We start from the raw sequence: 26880 nt of genomic DNA, 5'->3' as shown, positions 1-26880 counted from the left end.
GCGTGTGTAGTAATAAGAAAAGAAAAATGAAGTTAAGCCACAGAGCAAACTAATATGAGAAGGGGATTTTAGGAAGAAACGACTGTTCTCAACCTGTGACCTTTTTCCGTTGTGTGTATTTTGCATGTGGTTTCAGAGCTTCTCCCTTTTTATTCCCATCGTCTCCCGAAGTAACCTTCTCTAGGTCTCAGCACGTAAAAAGTTTTTATTGAAGTATAAGTAACATCAACAGTTAGTTTCATGTGTACAACATAATGATTTGACATTTACATGTATTGTAAAATGCTCACAATAAGGCTGGTTACCATTTGTCACCAAAATTAAAAAAGTTTTTTTTTTTCTTGTGATGAGAGCTTTTTAAGATTTACTTTCTTAGCAACTTTCAAATTTGCAATATAGTCTACAGCCATGCTACCCTGAACAAGCCCAATCCCGTCTGATCTCGGAAGCTAAGCAAGGTCGAACCTGGTTAGTACTTGGATGGGAGACCACCTACGAAGACCAGGTGCTGTAGGCGTAAAAAAATGAAAAATAAGGGATTGTAAGCTGACTAGGTCCTTGAAATCTGTGAGGTCAACCAAGATTTGCCTAGCCTAAAAAAAAAAAATTTGCAATATAGTATTAGTGACTGTAGTCACCATTCTGCACGTTACATCCCGTGACTTATTTCTTTTGTATCTGGCGGTTTGTACCTCTTGATCCCTTTCGCCCATCTTGCCCATCCCCCACTCCCCTCCCCTCCGGCAACTACCATTCTGTTCTCTGTATCTATCTTTGAGTTGTTTTGTTCTGTTTCTTCGATTCCATAAATAAGTGAGATCATACGTATTTGTTTTCACTGTGACTTATTTCATTTAGCTTACTATGTCTCACCACTTTACGTGACTTCAGCAGTAGCAAGAGATAGGAGGAGGACCACTTGGAGTTTGGAGTGGGGATGGGAATGTCCCGTTTCTCCGACTAATGGACAGTGTGCAGCTGATGCGCAAAATGCAGGGACTCGTAGTTTATCCCAAGTCTTTCTAAAAGAATCATACGACGGTTGCTCTAACAAAATTTCGTAAATTCCTGCTCTGTGCTGCTGGGAACTGGGCTGCATTTGCTTTACTTGGTAGCTTAGTTCAGTCTTTAAACTTCTAGAGCAAAGCTCAAAATACTAAACAGACAGTAAAAAGGCAGGAATCATTTTAAACAAAGTCTTTGAACGTGTCTTAATCTAGATGTAAAAGTAAAAATTTATTTGAGTCAAAAAAAGCTAGAAAGTTCATTTTCATCGGGACGTAACTGATAAAATGATAATTAGAACAGTTTTCTTTTATGCTGTAATTAAATGACTAGCTCAACCATAAGTGGAGTTTTATATTAAAATGTTTTAATATCTCTGGGTTTTTCCCCACTACTCATTATTTGCAAAACTGAATTAAATATTTTTTCCTGTTATAAGTTAGAAGGAAAAAATTAGACTCTTTGACAAAGAAGGAAGGTCCCCCCCATCCCTCTACCTCCCTCAGATAGAACAATTAAGAGCAAAATCAAGGAGTCAAAGTGACAAAGTGCCGGGCTTGCATCCTGGTCTCGCTCTCCCCAGATGTGTGCCATGTCCTTACCTATAAGACGAGGACAATAAGAGTATGTACCTCAAATGGCTGTTGTAAGGATCAAGTCAGCTGATATACATAAAGAGCTTAGAATAGAGCCTCGCACATGGTAAGGCCTCGATAAATATTAGCTATTATTTTTAATATTATTATGACCATCTTTTCCCACTCACATGGCACACATTGCTCATTGGCCAATGCGACACATCCACTCTTGCCTGCTTCCACTACAGAGACAGGAAAAGTTAACAACCTCATTTTGTGAGACTCCCTTGCAGCAAAGCTGGGGCGGGGGTAAGGAGAGATGCGATGCATTTCTCGACAGTAAAGCGTAAGTGGACATCTGTCATCGTATGTCCAGGAATAGGAGAGGCGTATATTGATAACCTCTCTCCCTCTTCCTACTCTGACTATACTGGAGCCGTGACAGCTGTGATTGCCATCACATGCTGCTACCCTCTTTTTGCTATGTGAAGTATGCTCGGACCTGTGGCAATCATCTTGTAACTCTGGGCATAGATCATGGGCTATTTTTTTAGTTGCTTTATAAGGCTATATTTTCAAAGCTTGAGTGAAAAAAAATATTTTACAGATAGGTTTGAATGTAAAAACCATAATTATCATACTATTTGTTACATTGTATTCAAGTTGAAATCTAAATAATTTCATGACTTACAGTAAACAGACTTAAGAGACATTTGTAAAAGAAAGAATTTTTCTTTTATGAACTTTCCAGTCTTTAAAAAAAATCCATATCCATTATTGGATGTCATATATAAAGTATGGTACTATTTTAATTATATAAACAACCAGGAAAAAGTGGTAATCTAAATATACTGTAACAAATCGTACTGTATTGTCACTAATTTCCAACTTCCAAATTTCATATGATTTAGATTCTGTTGTAAGAAAATGATTCCAGCATCATATTCATTTAGCTTAACCTATGAAGATATCTAATTTACTCTCTTCTGGAATTTTTTTATTAGTTCTTTCGTTTTTAAAACTAACATAAACTGACAAAATTCAAGAAATAAGTTACTTGTCTGCTTGTTTACTTCTCTCAAATAAAAAGGGCGCAACCATTTTTGTAATGTAAACAAAACATACTTAAGGTACAAGATTTAAAAGTAACCATAGAAATGAGTTTGTCATTATGAAATGCTATAGCAAAAACTTGTATTAAATGAATACCCCATACTAAAAACAAAAAAGGAAAACAAAACTTCAAAAAAACAGAATTTCCTAAAATATATACCACAGAATGGTGTGTGTGTGTGTGTGTGTGTGTGTGTGTGTGTGTATGAAGACAGGGTGGTTCTGTGGTTAAATAAGTATGTAAAATAATGTATAGTATATACTGCTCTTGGCAATTCATATCAAATACATGTGAAAACTCAATTCATGACACATGATAAATGTGGCATTTCAAATCTGAGAATAAGAAAATATTCAATAACTACTGTGGTGATGGTAGTTTACAAATGGCTCAAATATTTCATTAAAATATAAAATTGCAAAAGCATAGCAGACAACATGGAAAAGTATATTTGTTATTCGTTCTGTAATGAAAAGATTTTCCCAAGAAAAATCTAAATACCCAAATGTCATACAGATTGTACTATACTAAATATCTACAAATCAAAAGAATAAGAACAAAGTCTACAAGTAAACGATGAAAGGAAAAACTAGAAAAAAAATTGAAACACAGGTATTCCCTAAGACTGAATTTTTTGAAATAAAAAACATTATGACTCAATAAGAAAAAGACCCACAATTCACTAAAAAAAACCCCGAAACAACAATTGAGGCAAATGAGATGTTCAGGAAACCCATCATAAAAATACACAAACTAGGATTTTATATGGAGGATATATAAACCTCAACCTCATTCATAATGAAAGACAGTCCAACTACATCGATGAGAGATCATGTTTTACCTATCAGCCTAACGATAATAAAAAATGAGAATAACTAATAAAGATTAGGAAACAGGTCACTCCACACATTGTTGGTGGAAATATAAAACAAATGTAACCTCTTTGGAATACAATCCAAAAATCTCTATCCGGAACAAAATTGTAGATACCATTCGATGAAATAATTATTTTCTAAGAAAATTATCCTACGTATAACTCATATGTGTGTGAGGGCATCTGTACAAGGATGTTCATTACCATGTTGTTTATAATAACGAAAGGTTGGAAACAACCAAAATGCCCACCGGAAAGAGACCAAATAAATGATGACATTCAGATACTAAAATACACTGCGATGTGAAAAAATAATGAAGCATATTTAAATTTCAATAGTTGATATGGACCATTTCTAAAACATAGTGAAAAAAGCTAATCGCTTTTTTTTTTTTTAATCAATGAGGACACTGGATATAGTCCTCTCGATGGCCACTCAATGCTAACAGCTACAAAGCAGAGAATACATTTTCTGACACCCTCCGTGGTCAGCTGTTACCCCACTACATGGTGCTGAAGAAAGGCATTGCCCAGTCATCCTTTTTGTGTTCAACGCTGTTAAAATGTCTCCCATGTAAGTATCCAAGTGCTCGACTCTGATTAGCATGTTCACAGTGACCTACTCCAACGATTACTCTTTAAAGAAAGCAAAGTTTAAAACCCAGTGTTGACTCCCTGGCAAAAAAAAAAATGTTGTCACGGTTGTCACCGTGTGTTACACAGGGTCTAGGGTGCTGAACAGACGCCTTCAGTTGCAGAAGCACAGAATGTCAGGAAAAAAGAATGTATCTATTTAAATATAACTATAAATAAATGTATATATACAGAGATGTGAACTGATACTGGCATTTAACAAGATATGACTCGGTGAACACCCATGACCCTTTGATCACAAAGGAAAAGAGAGGAAAAGGTTAATTACACAGCATAACCACCACTTCGGAGTAGAAGCTGCGCTTGTCACTCAGGAGAGCTTCACTTTACTCTGAGAAATAAGCCTGACAAATACTTAAGCTTGACAATTGCTTACTTCCTGTTGAAAATATAGTAGAAAGTGTTTTTAAATTTTTCAAATATTTCCTTTGTTAGTGGAGAATTTTAAAAAAGACTTTCGATGGCTTTGTTCTTCAAGGTTTTTGAACAAAGAATAATACGAGTTCAGACAGAGAAAATGGAAATGCTTACTCAAGACCAAGAATCAAAAAAAGGGACGTAAGCTAGAGAACAGTAGTGATTTCACAGACACTTTTTTTTTTTTTTTCATGAGAAGCTCTAGGATAAATGAACTTGAGGCCACAAGGAGCCACTCAGAGAGGGATACCTGGAGCACTGAAAGGCCCCAGAGGGGCCTGACAGTCAAGCTCTGACAGCGGCATATGGTGCACGCTGGAAAAGAGGCCGAGGGAGCTTGGATTAAAGGCTGAAGAACTGCTATAGAATCTATCTGAAAGGTGTGAAATAATCAAAATTGTACTTCACTATGATTAAAGCTGGCATAGTGTGAAGGTGTCAAGCCTGGGTGACTGGGAAAATGGTGGTATCATTAACCCAAAATAAGAACATGAAAATCAGGCTTTATGTGGAACATGATGTTAGGTTTTAGATGAATTGATTTTGAGGTGCTGGCAGAATAGTCAAATAGTTTTGTCCAAGATGTAGTTGGAAATATAAAACTGTCAAGTCTGTTGTTCAATTCCATCCTACAAATAGGGACTAGGAATCTGGGTCGGGCACGAAAACCAGCCCCAGTCCCTGTTCTCGTGGGACTTACAGTCTAAGGGTGATTTCGATACCTGCTTTGTGACTACCTGCATGCCGGATGTTCCAAAAAGAAAAAAAGCAGTCTGCTATGAAATTGCTTAATACAGACGCAATAGGTCCGTTCAGGACTGTGACACAGTGAAATGCTCCTCTCTGCTCTCTCTGACTCAGGCTAAGAGCTCCTGCTACAGATGTGCTAATTGCTACAGGAATTCTGTTTGAGGCTTGAGTGTTTTGCAAAAACAACCCCATGTCAGAAGGAGTCTTTCCTGAAGAGGTGGGGGAACTGTGTACAGAACAATGACTGTTTATCGAAGATCCACAGGAACCTCAGGACCAGGCTCAGATCAATGGTAACAAAGAGATTTGGAGATTTCGCCCTCTTCCTAGGTTCCCACCTATGGCCCGCCCCTCCTTCCTCCCCTTGACATAAGAGATGCTTGAACTTGAGGTGTCCTAAAGATGGATTTGAGGAACTGTTCACAGCTCCCATCTTCTTGGTTGGTGCCTTCTCAATTAATAAACCTTTCCTACTCCAAATTCTGATCTATTGAATATTGGCCTTCTGGGGGCACTGGGCACGTGAACTTTGTGATGGTAACCATCTGACTGCCCACTGATGATTTCGGGGGTTACCCTTTGATACCTGCTTTTGCACTGACCTTTCTGATGGTATGTTTTATGTACACCTTAGAACACAGGACAGTGGAAATTTGTGTATTTGCACCACCTCACAGCTTCCAACTTTGCCCAAAGTAATTTTACTAGATTTAAGTTCTAGGTTCATTTTAAATGTGAATTTGTGGTTCAAAGTATTAAGTATTCATCGTTCTTTCAGTTCATTTCAAAGGGGAAGTACAGATTTATTCTGCACAAATATGGCATTCTCTCCCTACCCCTTCCTCAATCAAATGCAGAAACTGAGGCATTCATATTTACAAACTGAAGAAATTTAAAAATCTTATTTAGAGTAACAGCAACATATTTTTGAAAGAAAGGAAGTCGGCAAAGATAATAAGGCAAAGTGGAAAGTGGGGGGAAAAAGGAATTGACATATGCTTCCAGAGAAAGCAAATAACACAGAAAAGAAATGAAAATGGGAAACAACTGAACTTTCCATGAACTCATTAACAATTGCAAAGAAACTGGAGGCAAAAAATGTGCTAAACTCTCTCAAGAGAACAATAAGATTTTCCCTCGACTATAAAAAGCTGACAAAAAGAATACAGAAGCCCCTAAATAAAAACTGATACATCAGATCCTCGAGAAAAAATTGTATTTAGAGAGAATGCATGAGAAAAAAGAACAAAAATCTAAAAATGAATTAAGATACATGAGAAAACATCACTCGGACTGAATGCCATTTTGCTGCATTTGGATGGTCTGTGTGGAGCATTTTTACCTAAATTTTCTCATCTAATTCTCACTTTAACTCTGCAAAGTAGCTATTATCTGAAGCCAGGAAAGCAGGACCTCAAGGAAGTAAAGTGAAGTGCCCACAGCTCTACAAAAGGCAGGTGGCAGAGGGAGACTTGAACCAGCATCTTTGTTTCGAAAGCGCACATTCTTTCCATTACAGACTTTTGACACAGAGGTGGTGATGTATGATAATTGGGAAGAGCTCAGATCCTTAGCTTTGCTGACTTGTACGTAAAGGTATTTTAGTAAATGCATTCATGCATTCATGGCATTCATAGCTGGGAACTCTATCAACAAGCAAAGATTAGGTTTCCTCAAATTCACTGGGAACCGTTCCTCTCTCGAGAACAAGGTAATAAATGAGATGCAGGTCACAGACGGCTCCTACCTCAGAGAGAAAGGCTAGACACATCCCTCGCTTAGGAGCAGTAGTATCTGGAAATAATAGAATCAGTCCAGTCTGCAGTGGCTTCCTGGTCCCTCCCTACAACACACTCACTGGGCAACTGCTACACAGCAGACCTCATTTTATTCACAGATCTTGTGCTTTCATCAACAAGGCAAGACCCTCCACTAGCAAAAAAGATTATGATTCGCTGAAGGCTCGGATGATAGTATTTTTTAGCAATAAAAAAGTGTCTTTAAATTAATATAGGTACATTTTTTTTACACATATGCTATTATAGACCTAATAGACGAACGTATAGTGTAAATATAACTTTATATACACTGGGAAACCAAAAAAATTCACGTGACTTGCTTTCCTGCGATATTCACTTTATTGCAGTGGTCTGGAACGGAAGACTTGCCTGCTGGGTTACAACCCTGAGGCCGGCCAAACCACCATTCCCGGACACCACTGCCCAAGAAGTAGTCCTTCCTTATCTTTACTTCCTCCAGCGTGTATCAGCATGAACAACTTCGCTACCATCTCACTGTCTCCAGGGGATAATCCTTTCACCTTTTCATCTGAATTGGAAATGGGCTCTACCTGGAAACTGGAGAGATGCCGCTCGTGTTCTCATACACTGATGAGCCTAAGTCTGTGGGGCAGAGATGAAGGAGACAGGAGTGCCTGTTTTCCCTCTGGTCCTCACTGCTACATCAGGCTATCACTTCCGTCCCCTCGGGTGAAAAGCACTCTCCTTTGAGACACACATCATTCATTCTGTCATCCCTCTAGGTCACTGTCAACCCTCTAGGTCACCGTCATCCAGTCATGCACAGATTTCCTCTCTCATGCAAAACAGACTTTGTCATCTGACTCAGGCTTCCTCTTCAAGCCGAGCCCTGTGTGGATTCAATTCCCTGTGAACAACCAGTCCCAGAGCAAATCCTGAGTTCTCCGACCTCCCGCACCTCCCGGGACCAGTGCTTTTTCTCTGCTTCCCATTACTCACGCTCACGTCCATAATCTGAACTTTGCCGCCACCCACAACTGTTCCCTTATACTTCTAATAACTTAAATCCATACCAGCCATGCTCTGACTCCTGTCCTTCTTGTTCTTCCTTTCTCCCTCTCTTTTCCCCTTCCATTAGTCCTGCCACCTGTCCCTGGCAATCTCCAGTGTCCTGGCCCCATTTTCTGGCCCATCCGGCTTACGCTCCGTGGTTCTGCACGTTGCCCATTGCTCACCAGCGAGCATCTTCCTTCCCTCCTTCTCTGCTGTCCTGGTGAACCCCCAATTCCATCTTTCTGGCACTATACACCAGCTGCTAAGCAATCATGGCGAAAAAATGAGACTTGCAGGATGAGGGCCAGTGCATAATGGCAGGTGCCAACCTCCGCTGGGTTCTTCACACTACTCGACCCTCCCGAGTTTCAGCGGAAGGCTCTCGCCCCACTCCATAGGGGCTGTTTCCGTGCTTCGCAGCTCCCCTCAAGCCTCTCAACCAACCACTGCCCCTCCCGGGCAGAGGGCTGCCTCTATTTCAGCTAGAAAATAGAGACCACTCGATGAAAACGCCGTCACCTTCATACCAGCAACTCCAACGTCAGCCTTTCCTCCTTCCCGCCCGTCACAACGGCGGAGCACGCTGCTTTCCCAGACGATCTCCTCGGCCTGTGCTGGCGTCTCACCCTCTGCACTGCTGCTCGGCAGCCCCCTCGATCTGCCTTCATTCTCTCTCAGCATCGCTCTTCTCATTCCCCCCAGTCCATTTGAAATGAAGTCAAACACCTACTTTGTGCTCCCAAGACACCCCCGACTTCCACCCCATCGTCCGCAGCCTTCCTTACGTCTGTCTCACTGCCCATGCCCGTTATCCACCCTCTGCCCTATCCTTTGAGCTAAAGTCGGTGGGACAGTTTTCAGTCTGTTTATTACGTGTTCTCTTGGCAGTATGTGGCAATGGTCTGCCCCTTCTCCTTTGAAGAGGTCTCTTCCCTGGGCTTCACGATGCAAGATTTTTTTGGTTCCCTCACTTACCTCCCTGGTGACGCCTTCGCAGCCTCTCTGCCCGGCTCCTCTTCCGCGGCCCACCCGTACACCGTTCCTCACACTCTCTATCAGGGATTCCTTAATTCCCATAGCTCTTAATACTGAGAATTACAAGTGCTTGTTTTTAATGACCAGCACAAGCTCTACGCCCAAGTACAGTGCCAACAATCCCCATTTGCCAAACACTAAGTGGTTTCCTGGAACACAGGACTTTCAGTGATAAAACTGGAAAGTCTCAGGCAAGCTGGGATGAACTGGTTACCCTAGCCCAATCAGTCACTAGACACGGTAACTCAGGCCTTAGAGATGAGCAGTCCCCAACCTTTTTGGCACCAGGGACCGGGGCTCCTGTGAGAATCTAATGCCTGATGATGTGAGGTGGAGCTGAGGCGGTGATGCTAGTGCTGGGGAGCGGCTGCAGATACAGATGAAGCTTTGCTTGCTCGTCCGCTGTTCACCTCCTGCTGTGCAGCCCAATTCGTAACAGGCCACGGACTGGTACTGGTCTGTAGCTTGGTGGTTGGGGACCCCTGCTATAGATAACTAGCATCTTATCTATAATGTAACATCTACAAAATTGAAATTCTCACCATTTCCCCCACGCTTCTACCTCCTCCTATGTTCCTTATGCCAATGAGTAGCACTACCTCTTCAAGACAGAAGCAACTATTGAAGGCAAGTATACATAGAAGGATCTATCTCAAAGCACTGAGTTCTCGCTTTTCTTACTGAGAAAATGTCCAACAGGATTCATATATAACCTATTAGCACTTAAAAATCCTCCTCAATGAAAAACAATAAAAACTAATGTAGCATTTATGAAATGGTACAGATCTAGTGGATAGTTCCAGCAGTTAAAAATTTCTCTCTTCAGTGCCCCATTCTTCAACTATTCAAATTCTTGACAGTAATTTTGACTTCTATCTAATCTGTTATACAATTTCTTCTTTAAACACCTTGAAATATTTGTAACGTGCTGTAATGGAATGATTAATTTTCCTCTCCAATAAGCTGCAATGAAGAAATGCTCCTTGAGTAAGGAAATGCTGGAAAACAACTTGTGTTAACTTAAGACCGCCTCAGCCTGAAGACGTAGTAGACACTCTGCCGGTTACTGGGAACCAAAATGGTTGCCCTTCAAAGTTCATTCCATAAATGGTCTGTGGAACTGTCATCTCCGTATGGCTCCTGGCTCTAGGTGTACTCTACCAAATAGTGCCTTTAAACTTGCCTGGACAAGTGAAATGCAGCCCAGTGCCCGAAGGAGAATGAACGAAAGTTTTAGATGAGGAATCTACAAGAGCAGAGCAAGAATCCAGACTCTTTAGGCCAAAGGAAATAAGATAAAGAAGTAACTTCATGGCACTCGGATTATGATATTTACATCTCTTCAACTCATTCAGTATGAGACGGTAGACAGACTGACATTAAAATGAAAAATCGACACTAAGTTATGGAATTCTTTGAAAAGAAATGATTGTTAACACAGGAACGGCCTGCCACAGGAAATGGTGTCCATTTCTCTCAGATTTAAGGAGATATTCGCTACTGTTCCAGGGGGTTTAGGCATAGCACCGTTGAAGTGGGTGTCTTGCTGCGGTTTCATAACTTGCAACCTGCTATTAGACACACGGCTACAAACAAATAGGAACAATTCTCTGTTGTTCAATATATTTATCTTAGTTTGTGCTTCCCATTTTCTCCCCCTTGCCAGCCACCTTGTGGCCACATTTGTACATATTAATGCTTTCACAAGGGGGTATGTGCATCAATAAGAGAGTTGAAATTAGATTAGTTAATTTGCTACTTCATTAACAGCTGTGGTAAAAAGTCCAAAGAGAAAGAAGATTGAAACTAGCTAAAATGAGGGGTTCGTATTGTAAGTGAATCGAAATTATCTATGTCCCCTATTTCTGCGGATAACTGAGAGTCAGCTGTGCACACATCTGTGGGTGTTTATAAACATTTAGCATCTGTAAGCTTATGGGCTGTAAATGGTGAGCTAATTAGTGAAATGTTAGTCATTCCTAATGACAGTTGTTATGGATAATGGTTTTATCCAGGTTAAATTGATCTCAGAACCTTGTTGATCACTGGAGGCCACTCTATCTTTTATTACAAGACTAAGGAGCTACACTATGTCACACATTAAAGATGTATTATAACTAGATCAGGCTGCCAGTTTATGCATCTTAATGAACCCTACTCGTAATAGATTGAAATGCTGATTGTCCAGGAAAATGAGAAGTTGTCAATCTGTAAGAAGTTCAACTGATTCTGTAATCTATGTCATTTTTCTGTTGTACATACACACTAAATATATTCCATTCAAAAAATTAAGAAAGCATACATAGCAAACTAATAATTGACATGAGAGATAATTCATTAATAAAAAAGTTTGTTCATATACATACATACTGCATACATATGTATTTCCCTAAGTCTCCCCTATCATAAAATTTTCCTAAACCTATGTCTCTCTTTTATTGACCAAAAATGTGGGGAAACCACTCTAAACAATTTCAAATAAATTTTTTCCTTCAAGGGGATAATGGGACATGTTCTCTGTCTAACCTTACCCGTACCCCAAGTCTCACTCTCCAGGAGAGAGGCCAACCCCAGCTCATCCTCATAAGCCAACTAGATTTGGTTTCAAAGGTTCTTGCTTGGTCCAGTTACAAAAGAATTAATAAAATACCTTTGTTAATACAGAAGTTTTTTCTTCTAATTAAAAAGCTAACATTTATGTGTAGTTGTTATGTTTCACAAGCAATGCCAAGCCCTTTCAGAGAAACTTACCCCCTGGATAAAAAGGCACTAAATCGGAGATACAAAATCAACACATGCTAAAGCTAGTATAGGTATCATCCACCCACCATGAAAGGTTCTCCCATTCACCCAATCAGCTCTGGTACTATCCTGAAACTGCCTTTCAAAAACTATTACGTCTTTTCTCAGTCCAGCCTAGTTTAGGCCTTTGGCATTTATATTCTGTAAAATGTTAACGGTCTCCTAATTGGTCTCACTCTTCCTACTCCCCTCACATCCTCTAATCCAGCTGCATTTTCGCCATCTGGACCATCTCTCTCAAAGAAGACCTGATCCCTGCTCTGCTTAAGGCCCCTGGAGTGTGCCTACAGCACGAAGCAAAACTCCAAAGCACAGCACTCTCCCGACCTCCAATTTATCCTCATCTCTTCCCACAGCTCTACCCAAAGTATATCCCAGGCCTGCTGCTGTGTTATTTGTTGCTGTCCAAATATGAATTCCATGCCTCTGTGTCTTAATTTACTCATCCCAATGGATTCCCGGGCTTGGAAGCCCTGGTTCATTTAACTCTCTGTTCAACTTCGTATCCACCTTATTCAAAAGACCACCAGAAGTTTGAGCACTGCTGCTCAGATGCAGCTCACTCTCCCTTCCCCCATCCGACAGCGGAAGCCCAAAGGACCATTCGTAGCATAGAAACTGTCCACACAGGAGGGAATGCACACTACATTCTTGGAATGTAAGTGGAAAAGGTGCCTCATCTGGTGGGATGGAGTCTGGGAAGGGAGGCGATCCCACGCAGGCTGGAGCCCTGCGCTCTACTCCGCATTCCAGGAGGAGGCTGGGGCTTAAACGATAGACTTTCTCGTGGAGTCACAGAGGGTGGATCCAAGAGCAGAAGCATCTTGTGTCCAAAATACAGAATTGTGAGAGTGGCAGATGAATCACGTGCTCCCTGAGAGGTGGCCAGGGAGCAATCTGGGCACAAGAAGGCTGCAAAAGCCCCCATGGCAGCTGAGTGTGGTAGGAGAAGCACAGAAACGTTCTATGGGTGCAGTTTGGGGAGAAAAAGAAGTCCGAAAATACAAGTTCAAGTGAAGAACACGGATACATTTTTGAGAATTCGCCAATGTCAGAGAGCAGAGGTGGTATCTAAATCTAACTGATCTCCCAGGTTACCACCCAAGAGCAAAACAAACGCCATCTTTACAAAAGTGGGCAGGAGAAATTATGTCAAAAAGTAGGGAGGCTACTTGAGGCCCAGACAATTGAACCAAGAAGAGTGCACACTCTTAGAAGTGTGCCCCAAGCTGGCTTTCAAGCTTGGGGTCCGTTTGAGGGAAAAGGAAAAGAGAGAATATGGGAGAGAAGTTTAAATATGAATAACTGAATTCTACACTGGAATTACTGAGCTATAATACAGAGAGAAAGGGAGGGAGGAAACTGGCTAAGTTTTTTTTTTTACCATTATGTAGATTGGTGGCTCGCAGTCAGAAATTAAATTGCATTTATAGAAATCATTACATCTTTGAACACCTGAGTTTGTTGTCGTGACTGTGAAATACCTATTTATTACCAATACCATAAGAGCACAGAAAACAAACTTGACAGATGTCATATCTTGTCCTAGGACTGGGCCAATTTACCTTTGAGTCTACTCAAATAGAATATGTAGAAATTGAGGAATTTTTGTTTCACAGACATGAATTCCATAAATATTTTAAAAGTGCTTACTGAACACCTGCTATGGAAAGATGCTATATTAGGAACAGCAGCTTAAAAGAGTGTTTTTTTTTTTTTTAAACATGGCTAATTTTGTATAAAATACTTTTATTTTTGTAAGCATTAATAAGAAATAATGGTATGTTTGATTTTCATGTACAAAGAAGCAAATTTTTAATTGCCAAATCTGAACATTAATTCAAATATCATTTGAAATAACTATAGTCAATGTTCCATGTCATTTTCTTCTTTTTCCTATATTTTAGAAAAGATGAGTATCATCTAATTAATAAACCTTTATGCCAAAGAGGCCCCTGGTCAGTTTCTACAAGGAATACATTAAATTCTCAAAACTTTTGATATCTGTTTTCAAAATTAACTGACCTCAAGTTGGAGGAGGCTAAATGCATGCCCACACACACAAGTCTCCCTTAGCTAAATGGTAAAACTCGGATGGAAACATTTGTATCTCTGAGAGTTTCTCATGTTCTAAAATGCTAAATGCTACAGAAAAGAAAAGATCTCTCTCTCCCCTTACCTCTCCCCTCGCCTCTCCCTTTGTACAGTAGACAGATGGTGACCGAGTATGTTACATCTATTATATCAAAGGACAACACTTTAGATGATATTTTTATCTACCAAGGCCAAAATCAGAGTGCATTTACTAGCGTCACAGCAAAATGGTAGGATAATCAATTAAAATGATTTAGTAAATTTATTTACTTATTGACTAATTTAATATTTCTCCAACAAAACTATTTCGTGCATTCGAGTAGTGACTACGATCAAAAGGCCCTATGCTTTTTCGAGAGAAAAACATCACTGTTTCATAACGAATATTAAAAAATACTTTTATTTGTATGTGAATCCAATAGAAAATATGATCTAATTAGCATCAAAAATATTCATTGGAAATGAGATCCTAATTGCAATTCAACACCAATAGAATCACTACTTCTAAAAGGTATCTGAAGAAAGACTGCTTTGTTGGCTTTTGGATTAAGATACTCTCCTTCGTTCACTAAGCAAACAGTTTTCTTGACTTTACGACAGTTAAAGGCTACTTTGCAGTTAGGTTAAAAACAGGCGCTGTCTGCACATTCAAAATCTTTAGAACTGACGGCAAATCAGAAAATCAGAGCTGGAATGCCTTCCAAGGGAAACTACCCAGCTTCCTAATGCAGTGATGCTTTATACAACACTCTGGAAAGTTGGTGATGGAGCCTCTGATTCAACACTCATTTGACAACAAAATGTTTCTACTTTGTAAGAGTCCTTGCCTGCATAGCACTAAAGGGTTAAAAATAAACCAAAGATTATACCGAACTAAAATTACTGTCACTTCTATCCATTGTTGATAATTATCGGTGGGAGTTTTATTGTGACGGTTCACTGCAGCCAGGTAACAGTCTCCCAGGAATCTCATTCCAAAAACAATCATCTGTTTTCCGTTATTACACTAGTCTGGCAAAGTTTCCTGCCTTGGGGCATCCCAGCCTGTGTAACGGCCGCCTTGATGCTAACTCTGTTCACATTATGTGGCTTCTAATTTTCTTGAAGAACATTGGACAGCGAGGAAGGAAGCTATCCAGGAAACAATATCTTAAAATCTTGTTACGAAATAATGTCTAATTTCATCTGAACACTAATGCCTACTTATGCCATTTTCAAGTAACACATATTCAATTTCTCTGCTTAATTTCACCAGTCTGCCCTAGGGTATATTTATTCATCGTCAAAAGTCAAATACTACTGAGTTCCTTTCTCACTGGCCGAGATAATCACTTTACACTTTGAGCAACCTTCACGACCAGGTGCAGCACCACTGAATGGGTTTCCTTCAACTTTAAGGATTTAATGTCAAAATGACCAAAATAGAAAGAAAAAAGAGACAGCCTATTAAGAAAAAAAATAAAAAACTGGCTTCCCCTACGACCTTTTGACACATTGGTATTTTCATCTCAAAAGATATACAAACAATAGTGCAGAAATACGGGGAACTATAAGCTGGGATAAAAGAATAAGAGCACAATGGCTGGTTATGGGCTGGTTTCTGGAACAGTCGGAAGCCCAGGCGCTTGCTAGCATTTTGAAAGTTCAACTGCACAACTTTCCATTTCAAATCAAGACTCTAAAAATCAGATAATTCTCTATTAGAAATGTGCTGAAAGATTAAGTTTTCCCTAGCAATTACCGTTCTTTTTTTTGATGAGTCAATATTTTTACTCATTTAATTACTAGGTCATTTTCCAACAAAGATCAGCCAGTTTGCAAATCAGTGCTTTGGCAACAGGGACACATACACAAAAGTTAACAGGACAGCTTTTGTTTTAATTCTGTTATAAAAATCAAAGAATAGTCTCTACTGATTATTGATCTATATCGGGAGGTGACACACTTTTTCTGTAAAGAACTGGGCAGAAAATATTTTAGGTTTTGTGCGGTATGTGGTCAGTGTTCCAATTATTCAACTCTGCACTTATAGCACGAAGCAGCCACAGACGATGTATGTAAAGGAATGGGCGTTGCTATATTCTAATAAAATTTACAAAAACAGGCGCAAGCTAATTTGGCTCAAAGGCTGCAGTGTGATCTATATTTTTACTTTCCACGTAAATATCAATATGCTAACCTAAACACAAAATGGAAGAGATGTCATTCGACCAGTTAAATTGTTATTGTTTGACATATCTCGAGTGTCTTCTGTGGTATCTGCTATGTGCACCTAGTACGCTAGGCCCTATGAGATAAAGAAGGTATAAGGCCATGTTCTTGAAAAATACACAATATATTAAAAGCATAAGACAAAAGCCAATGAAATGAGTGTTAATGAAATATTCAGTATGTGAGTTATATGGCAAGAATGTAATGGTTTATGAGAAAAGCAGATTGTCTATTATCAAGGACAAATATTCAGAGAAGACATTTTGTAGAATGCAAGAACGGAACTCAATCATATTTTATTAGAATCAGTCAGTCTAATTGGAAAAAAGGTATTTATGGCAAAGAGAACACCAGAAATAAATGCAGAGAAATAGAGATGAACGTGCCTGAAGTAGAGAATGGATGGTATAACCAGTTCGACAGAGAGAGTGGTCACTGAGAAGTCAAAGTCCACAGTCTCTTACCCATAACCTCTGCAGTAAATATTTCAGAAATAGTTTTTCAGACTGTAGGAAATTCAAACAGGTGCATATGCTGTAAAATCATAACACACCCAGAACGACCTGGGGCAGCATCTTCTAATTAATCTTATCATTTCTGCAGTATTAATATCCACATGTGATGGGACCGCCTATCAGTTCATGTCAGAGTTGGCATCAAATGCATTTGGGCACTGAAGTTACTAATTTTTTAAAATTTTTTTTTTCAGAGCACTTTGCCTTTTTGAATTGCAAAAGAGGTTTAGACACCTAGTGGATTTTGCTGCCATAAGGCACTAAGCAATTCTGTTTTTTGTTGCAATTTTGTCTAATTGGTTGTTACAGTTTTTTGAATGGCAGAAGTATTAAGCTTTAGAGATGGTATAAATTTCACCTCTTTTTCAACTGTAACGTATATAAGTCTTTTTTTAAAGTGTTGGACTGGACACTCTGAGGGAACCAGAGGTCCAAAGTGTATCTCTCTATGGCTGTAAAATAATTGGAGGCTTCTGTTTTTCGAGATACAATCTAAAAGCAGAGATTTACACAATGTTTAAATATATATTAGGTAATAAAAAAAGGGGTAAGTTTCTTAAAAGCTGGAAAGATTCATGGCTATGTCTGAAAATAAGACAATGCTCACTGTCTAACTCTGAAATTAAAAAGAACAACTTCCCATCAAAGACAAATAACTGTGCTCAGAATTGGCAATCTGGCATGAAAGGAATCATGGTGACAACATCCACTGGTTTGGAAAAGTGGACGCTATGTAAATAACTACCCGTTAAGGGGGACAATTACCTAAGGAGTTGTCAATGTGATACACAAAGGAGATGCCACTGTGACTGAGTTCTCAATTATAATACAATAAGTGTAGCTGATGTTATCAAAGTTATAGCATTCCGCACATTGTAATAACATCAAAAGAATTCAGTGGTATCATTTGTGCCATAGAATGCAAACAGGGTGAATTTGTGCTTGGTAACAGAAAAGTTATGAATAAATGATGTTACTATAAAGATTTCTTTGGCAAAATTCTTAGAAGTAACCCATACTACATCATATAAAGATTTAAATTATTTTGCCCTAAATAAAGTTTATGATAATTAGCATTAAATCTTTCATTCCAAAACAAATTTAAACAAAAAACTAGAACTTATTTTGTACTCCTCATGTAGTTTTTAATACTCATAAGAAAGTTAATGAAAAACCATTTTGAAAATGGCTTTTAAATATGAGATGAACAATAAGCCAGTAAGTATAAGGATGTACTATGGAGATGTTTAACAAAGAATAACATACATAACAAAGTAAAAAAAATAATAATAATGATTTCTAAGATATGTTGTGCTGAAGAAATCTGGGAGCCTTCTCTCCTAATTTCCCTTTTCTGGGGCTTTTTGGAAGGAGTCAGGGGATGGCGTGAGCCTTGCACAGCTACACAGAGAAGACACACAAAGGCTGGCCTCTGAATGAGGGTTCACAATTGAAGCCGTGTTACTCCAGTGAAAGAGATTCCTGCACACAAGTAAAAACCTGTATAACTATTAGCAAGACTGTTGGAAACATTTCTCACCAGACACCCTTGTACCATTCATGGAGTCTCAGTCTCTTACGACCACCAGGAAAGAAAAAAAAAAAAAAAAAAAAAGGCTAATGGTAGAGCTGATGGTGGCGTGTCTGAGAGCACTGGAAAACACACAGAGGTGTTTTGTGTCCCTTCCTAAAACTAGGATGCTGTAAACTCCCTGCTTCCGTTAACTTGGACCCTGGGTGAGCGCAAACTCTGAAGACGTTTCCCAGCCACTTCAGAACTGCTGAGCTCTGCTGGGCGCAGAACTATCCAGACCATTGAAACTCCCTCCTCCAGGAGGGGAAGAGTGCCAGTGTTATTTATCCTCCTAGTTCTGAGCGCTGGGATAAATCTCTGAATAAGCGAACAAGTCCAAGTGGAACCTGAACCAGAGTACGGAAGTATTCCTAATTTGGCAAGCCTCCTCAAACGTCCCAACACGAAGAAGGAAGCTATCTAATTTAAAACCACTGGCTATGGTACCAAAGAGATAATTGTCCCCCTCAAAGGGTTTCTACAGAAGATAATTTTCAACCTTCATACATAGGTATGATCTACTGCCAGTTATCAATTACTAAAATCAGTTTTCCTGTACTATTGTCAAATCATTAGTAAAGGAGTAACAGTACAATAGTTAAAAATATGACATCTGGTCAGAAAACTCTAGTGGCTACGTTCTCTGCTAAATCTGCGACCATGTATAAAATATTAAACAACTCTTCCATAAAAATAGTCTCATAGGTTTGTTGCGAGCATTACAGGCAAGAATGAACACACACGCAGCCTGGCAAATAATATGGGATCAACGAATGGTGGCGGCAGTAGTAGTACTAGTACTCATAGTAGTAATATGAGTAATGTTGTTGCCATTAGTAGTAGTAGTAGTAGTAGTAGTAGTAGTAGTAGTAACGTTGTTGCCGTTATTAGTAGCAGCAGCAACAGCAACAGCATTCCAAAAAAGGTAGGGGTAAGAAGGGAGAAGAAATACATCAAAGCCAATGCGATTTAATTTGCTATATTCTTCTAAATAGAGAAAAGATTAAAACTATTGGCCTATTTATACGCATCAATTGCCAATAATGCTAGAAAACTGAAAGCCCTACTGCATAAAGCTAGAATATACACAATTATGGAAAATAATCTAAGTTTTATGTTATCTGTAGAGGACAGGGTAATTGTCAAAGCCTTTATGAAAGCAAGTATACGCATTAATTGCATATCTGTTGAGACTGGCAGACATTCCCAAGTAGTATTTATGTAATATGCATTTCCTCTAAAATGGAGGCCTAATTGCTTAGTTACTCTAAATTGCAGAATGGAAAACAAAGGAGCAGTTTTGGCCATGTGGGTAAACAACAGATTTCTAAAAGCTAATTATCTCTTTATTTAATAGACTGAAGTTGCACCAAATGAGACATTTAAATCTAATAAATAATAAACAAATTGTAACCTAAAGACTAAAATATAGAAGCTGCTCATATAGTTTTTATTGCTCCATTAAATAAGCTCTTATTTACTTCCCCCGCAAAACATAATTATACAACACTGGGTCCATTTCAAGGCCATTCTGATGTGCTATTTAGAAATTATGTGAATCGACTTACATACTCAGGAAGTCTTAAAGCATAATATTTGAATTCTATTATCAAATGCCCTATTCGTTTCCATGATTAAGGAACAGAAATGCAGTTTCAAAAAACTTGTACATAATCACATAAAATTGCTGTTACTATTTGTCTTACTAGAAATGATTACACATAAGAATAGCTATGCACTTTAAATAAATACTAGTGTCGGTACTTACTAGTTTCTATATCACATATTTAATAATTTGGGCATCTTCTAAATTAAAACAATTCAAATTTAAACATTAACCTTAGGAAATGTATTCAACAGTCACATACTGATTAAATAAAGACATTACGAAACTGTAATTTGCTTGTTTATTTAGTGAAATATCAAATCATTCGACATAAATTACCAAAACTATATATGTGAATATTTAAGAGACCTTCAGGCTCATCATTTTTAAAGAAAACAAAAATGAGAAAAATGCCCTTTTAATGCTATAATACGATAATATCAGATGCTGTGCTTTTTTAGAACTTTGCTGCTCAAAAAAGATTTTTAATGCTTCATTTTTATTCTTAGGGAAATGTAGCCCACTATTCTATATTTTCGCTCTATTCACAAAAGTTGCATTCTGAAAGAGTAGTGATAATAAATAGTAGACTTACAAATAATTTCTCCGCTTTCTTGCCAAGGGCAAGTAATGATTGATGACGGCTGAGAGAGAGTGGGGATTACTTTACTATCTCAGGTGGTGAAAGAAGAATCTGAACATCTGTGAAAAAATACAGGTCACATGTGCATGGTAAAAATACTAAAGTCACGAAAATATATGGAAGGAAGCTTCCTGTGGGGTTATGGAGGGATCATGTGAAGCCGTTTTTCTTCCTCCATCATGCAGGGGTGTGTGTCCTACATGTAAAAATAAAACTAAAAGTTCCTGGTCCAGAGAAGTGACAAAATACTAATATAAATGCAAAAACTGGCACTTCTACGTTTTCTTTTCTTTTCTTTTTAAAGCCAGGTTGACAACTTCTACAAAGAGCAGTTCCGTTGACCCTTGAGCGACACAGGTTTAAATCCTGTGGGTCCACTTACGTGTGGGTTTTTCTTTCAGTAAAAGCCTGTGCTGTTTCTCATCAGTGGCTGGGAGTCCCCAGAAGCAGGGGGCCAACTGCAGGAACTGACCTATGCATGGGTGGGCTGTGGTATCTGTGGGGCTCCTGGAACCCACTCTTGCAAATACTGAGGAATAACTAAGTGTTTGGGGAGTCAAAAGTTAGACGTGGATTTTCGACTGCATTGGGGGTGGGGGCTCATAACCCCAGTGCTGTTCAGGGGTCGACTGGGCTATGTTCTGTATTAAAATATAATATCTATGTGGAAAGGTAACATAAAGCTTTAGCTGATACTCACAATAAGATGTTCAAAAAAGACCCTATTTGAGTACAAATAGTATATAGTATATAAACACGAGACTGGCTTTCCTATCAATTTCTAAGGAGCTTTATATAACCAGTACTGTATATTAATAAGTTTGATATACACTGATATTCTCTTTAGTTCTAAGACCAACTTTTGTCACCCCACTCCCCACCCCAGCCAGTCCCCATTTCTCTATCTCATTACCCTGTTTTATTTTACTTCGTATAACTTTTTATAATCTATAATTATTTTATACATGTGGTTGTCTGATTCATTAGAATTTTAAACTTCATTATAACAGGACCTTATTCTTATTTATCACTGTAATCCCAACATACAGAAAAAAGAAACCCAAACTATTTGTTGATGAATAAAAGAAATGAAGGTGGCCTAGCTATTACATTTTTTTCTATAGCGATAAAATACTGAAAGACCATAGCACTTATATTTTTCATAAAAATACAATGTCTTTATTGAAGGTGGTATTTGTCAAATATCAAAAATGTATATTCAGTGTATCTGTTAAATGTGTCAAAAAGTGATATTTTGTCTAAGAATATTTTCAGTAATTATGTGCTAATTAGACATACTGGTTTGTACCTTTTACTTCAAAAAGCCACAAATGTTATAAAAATTATGATTTGACATAAAGCATATTCTACATCTAATACAGAAAGGAAAGTGACTGCCTACTTATCCTATTTTTAAACATGAAAAAAGGTATCAATAAATAAGTACTATTATATTTGATAATTATCAGACTTACTGGGTAATAACAGCTATATTGAGACTGAATATTTTGTCTTTCGATATTAATAATTATGTTATGTTTAAAGGAAAACTAAAGACTATTCAGAGGAATCATCATTTATTGGACTTTTATAATAGATCTTTCACTTTGGTGAGAAAATTACAGGTTTAGTAATGTGAAATTTGGGGTACATTCCTAGATTCTTTAAAATTCCATATTCAACAAGAAAAAAAAAGTTTAAAGTTCACTTCCAAAACATTCAAATGTTTCTAAAGGGGAGAAAATGTTTCAAAAGTATCTTTGTTTCTTCATAGCCTTCTGTTGTATCAAATGTTCTCATCTTGTATCAAGATGATTTTTCTGATTAAATTTTTGATTAAATCTATTAAAATATTCACACATAATATAGTGTTTATTTTGAAGTATTTATTGACTATCACTTATATAAATCAATGTTACCCAGACTATCCTTTGAAGAATACTCTCCCGGAAAATGTCAAAATGTATGGCACATAAGGACTTCAGAATAATAAAGGCTTTAGGAGATCTTTACATTTATTTGATATCCGTCTATAATAATTTGCAGACGATGTTTGGGAAGAGACAGTATAGAAAAATTTTTATAAAATAATCCAATAGGTCAAATAAGATGAGTTCCATGATTAACAAATGATACAATAGAAACCTTTCCTTAAATTTATTTTAAAAATCAAAATATCCAAATCTACTTTAATAATTAAAAGTAACATCTTCAACATAAATTACCTTTCTGAAACCAACATAAATCAATTATTAACCATAACTGAAGGTTACATTTTAGAGGTCTTGATAAAATTAAGAAACAGACCTTGGTATAGTAAAATCTGTATGTCAAATATATGAATGATTAAGGAAGAATCATAATAAATGAAGCAGAGTAGTATAAAAAAAGGAAAGTAGAAAAAATTGAAGTGGATATAAAAATGATGAAAGGATGACTTTGTAAACTTAAAGACAGAAAATCACGAAAGCAAAATATAATTAAACACATAACAAAAATGAAACACTTTTATATGTCAAGATATAAAAATAGAAAGCCAAACTGAGAAAATATATTTAAAAGTTAAATACTGATGCATAATGAGCTAACTTGTATAAATCAATAAGAAAAAAACTAAGACAACACAATTCACAAAGGAAGAAATACAAACACCAAGAACACTCGAAAAAATGCCCAACCTCAGTAGTACTCGAAGAAATGCAAAGATAACAAAACACAACTTTCTAATCTATTAACAAAAAGCTTAAAAAATGAGAATACTCAGCCAAGGCACATTCATGCACTAATATTAAGAGTTGGTGGAAATTAGAATAAGACTTTTGGAAATCAATTTGGCAATATGCATCGAAAGTCTTAAAATAATTATCCTTTTCTAGGCCACATCCTAATAACTGCAAACATTTTTTCAATTATTTATACATAAATGTATTTATCACATTAAACAGATGGAAATAACTATTGTTCTATGACCTCGTTACTAATGCAAGTTAAATTTGACATGACATACCCAGTAGATGCAATGACACAGATATTAAGAATTAACTACAAGTTAAGCACAACATGAAACAAAGTTCAGCAAAATAAAGCAAGATACTAAACTAGGATCATATGGCTATCATTAAAAAACAGAAAAACTTAAAACTGAAAGAAAAAAGTGCCAAAATATTAATGGTGATTCTTTAGATAGGAGGATTATGGGTGATGGTCTTTAGATCTACCTATTACTTTGTAGGTGTTTTCTATGACGTAAAAGTGTTATATTTAAATTGGAAAATTAGATAAAATTAGAAAAAATAAAAAACATTAATTTTTAAAATTGGAACTTTACTTCAGGAGAAATATAATGTTAAATAAAACTATAATTAAGATTACTTTGGATTTGAAGTTTCATGAAAATCTTTGCTTCCTAACAGATTACAACTTTCTAGACTGATAGAACAGAAAATTGCTGAGAGGCTCTGTGTGAGAGAACCTAGAGCAAAACGCACAACAAACAATACCGCCAATCTGCAATCAAGTAACTCATCTAGATGACACTTTACCCAACACTAAGTGAGCTAATGTTCCAACACCAGAATGTTTGGTAAACTAGGCAGTAATGGTTTTTAAATGACTTTCAGAAGCACATGTTAAAAATCAACGCTAAACCTTTCTGATCTCCATTTTTGTTTACACTTTAAGATATTTATGAGAAGACTTCCTGAATTTCAAGAGTACTCTTATAAAAAGAGATCGTACTTGGATGATCTTTTCCCCTGGAAGAAACGTGCGATATTTTAAGGTACTCAGTTTGCTTTATTAAAGATAAAATATGTCTGTAAAAATGAATGTAAAGAAGGCAAGAAGGCATCTCTGTCTACCCCTGGGGAAACCTCAGGTGAATCTGCAGCCCTGAATTATAAACTACGGTAATTTAGCAGTGAAGTTGATGGATTTTAATTAAAGCCTTCTGTAATCCTTAGTGGCTAGGAGCCAGAATTTTCAGGGGTGAAATATAACTACAATTTACTTAATTCTTTTGCTGTTCCTAAGTTTGTGGTATCTTTTAGCTTTGGAAAATACATATATATATCTCTCTCTGTAAAACTGTGATTTTGCTATTTTTTCCTTTTAATTTTTCCAAGAGCTTTTAACTAAAGAAAAGTTTTTAAATACACAAAAGGAGAGAAAATAGTGTAGTAAAAACAGTCTTCCCTCCAAGTACCCATCACTCAACTTTAGCAATTAGTACTTATCGCCAATCTTGTTTTACTTTTATGCCCATCTACTTTGCAGTCATGCTGACTACTTTGACTGATATACCAAACATTGCATTCTTTCACCTATAATATTTCAGCATGAGTCTCTAAAAAATACTTTAACACATATCCACAACATCATTGTCATGTCTGGAAGAAAAGTATTCAAAATCTTCAGGCTGCTTTTTTCTATATTTGTTTGGACTGGAATATACTTAAGCTCCATTTACTGCAATTGGTTGATGTCTCTTAAGCTGCTTTTAATCATCAAGTTTCCCCAGCAACACTTTTTTCCTCCCTTAGTATATTTTGTAAAAGAAACCAGGTTACTTGGCCTGTAGAACTTCCCACAGTTCCCTATAGTTAATTGACACAAATGATTACAGATTAGTTGTTGAAATAGTAGTAAAAAAAAAAATGTAAATATACTGGAAATACAGGAGTACACCAGAGAACCAAAATCACCTATGACTATTAGAATAGAAACACTACTAGTTAGTAACTAAAGGAGAGAAAGCCTAAAAGAAAACTGAATCGCTCTACAGGTTAACTATACAAACAAGTAACCATATCTTCCTTTTTCACTCAAGTATATTAAACTGCTAAGAAAGTAACCAGTATAAATCTTGAGTGTACACAGTATAAACAGCAAGTTTGACAGTACTCACCTGTCTTCATTTCTAACAAGCGCTTTTTCTTTTGTTGGCGTTCAAGTCTTTCTTTCTCTGCCAATTCTTTGGCTATTCTGGCACGTTTTTGTTTTTCCTCTGCTTCTCTCTTTTTGACATTTTCCTTTATTGCTTGCTATAAAAAATTGATTTTGAAAAATGATCAATTTTAATCACAGTGATTCCACAAAGAAAAGGGAAATTATTAATCTGTAGAACTGCGATTAAGTATCTTTTAGATAATGGTTAGTCCTTATGTTAGTAACATAGTCTTTTAAAAGATTAGCATGTGAATCTTGCTAAATATGTCATGTATCTATAAATACAACAGTTATGTTAAAAGCACCTGCATCTTAGTGGAATCAACTAAGAGAAGGAGGCAGAAACTAAAAATAAAAACCATTTAATTTACAAATCAAAACTTTCTATATATATTTCCAAAGGAATATCTAGCAAGTATATTAACCTGCCATACTTCCTCTGCTAAGTAACCTATTGAATACAAGTAAAATACTTGAGGAAATAACAAAAAAGCTGAAATTCTGTAATGGTAAACAATCGTTTAACAATTGTTCTCACATAGAGAGAAGTATCATGAGGGTGACTAAAGAAATAGTTATTTCAAAGGCAGGCCCTCTGATCATTAGAAAGAATAACAACATATAAACCATAAGAAGATCTCAATAGATATGTGATCAGTTAATTTCTTATTTCCTAAGTTTTATACAAAGCAAGAAATGTCTCATATAGCATTAGTGGGAATTAGCAGGTAAACATGGATATTTCTAAGTGCCAACAAACAGCGTGGCATCATAGTATAGTCTCCTACGGAGATTGTATTCTCAGTACCAATGAATCCAACAGGTTATCTAACTGCTGGTTTATCACTAATAGCATTAAATAGAAAAGTGTATAATTAAACTTAAACAAGTAGATGGCTTATGTTATTTTGGGGGTGGATTAATTCCTTTTTTGCTGTAATATTTTTTAACCCTAAAGATAGTGCAAATTTTTCATTAGGAATCAATTAAGTTTAATATTAACCAAAACGATAAAAGGAAAAGTACAAGGGAAAAGAAGAGGAATAAAAAGCACAGAGAGAATATTAATTCATCCATCCACCCATTCATTCAGTAAATACTGAGAGATTCAGTAGTAAACGGTACTATTTAATGACTTGAGGTATACACATAGCTCTATAACAAGTTTACATTATGGGATAAGGTGGGCCAGGAGGCAAAGACAGACCATAAACAGCAAAAAGTTTAACACAGCACTAGGGAAAAACAA

The 26880-nt window shown here is 37.1% G+C and overlaps 1 protein-coding gene and 1 pseudogene across 1 annotated transcript in view; one reads left to right on the top strand and one right to left on the bottom strand.

Annotated features, from left to right (window-relative positions):
• DIAPH3 (diaphanous related formin 3) overlaps window positions 1–26880 on the bottom strand; it is a 435206-nt gene that overhangs the window by 100870 nt on the left and 307456 nt on the right. Inside the window, exon 24 of the mRNA XM_006914939.3 lies at window positions 25591–25726. Within this exon, the coding sequence (XP_006915001.1) occupies window positions 25591–25726 (136 nt within the window). The remainder of the gene's footprint in view (window positions 1–25590; window positions 25727–26880) is intronic.
• LOC112482195 lies at window positions 399–517 on the top strand (annotated as a pseudogene).

The sequence above is a fragment of the Pteropus alecto genome, unplaced genomic scaffold (genome assembly GCF_000325575.1).
Source record: "Pteropus alecto unplaced genomic scaffold, ASM32557v1 scaffold35, whole genome shotgun sequence".
NCBI classification, from domain to species: Eukaryota; Metazoa; Chordata; class Mammalia; order Chiroptera; family Pteropodidae; genus Pteropus; species Pteropus alecto.
Note: the sequence above shows the minus strand (reverse complement) of the source record. Positions and strands in the feature narration are given on the sequence as shown.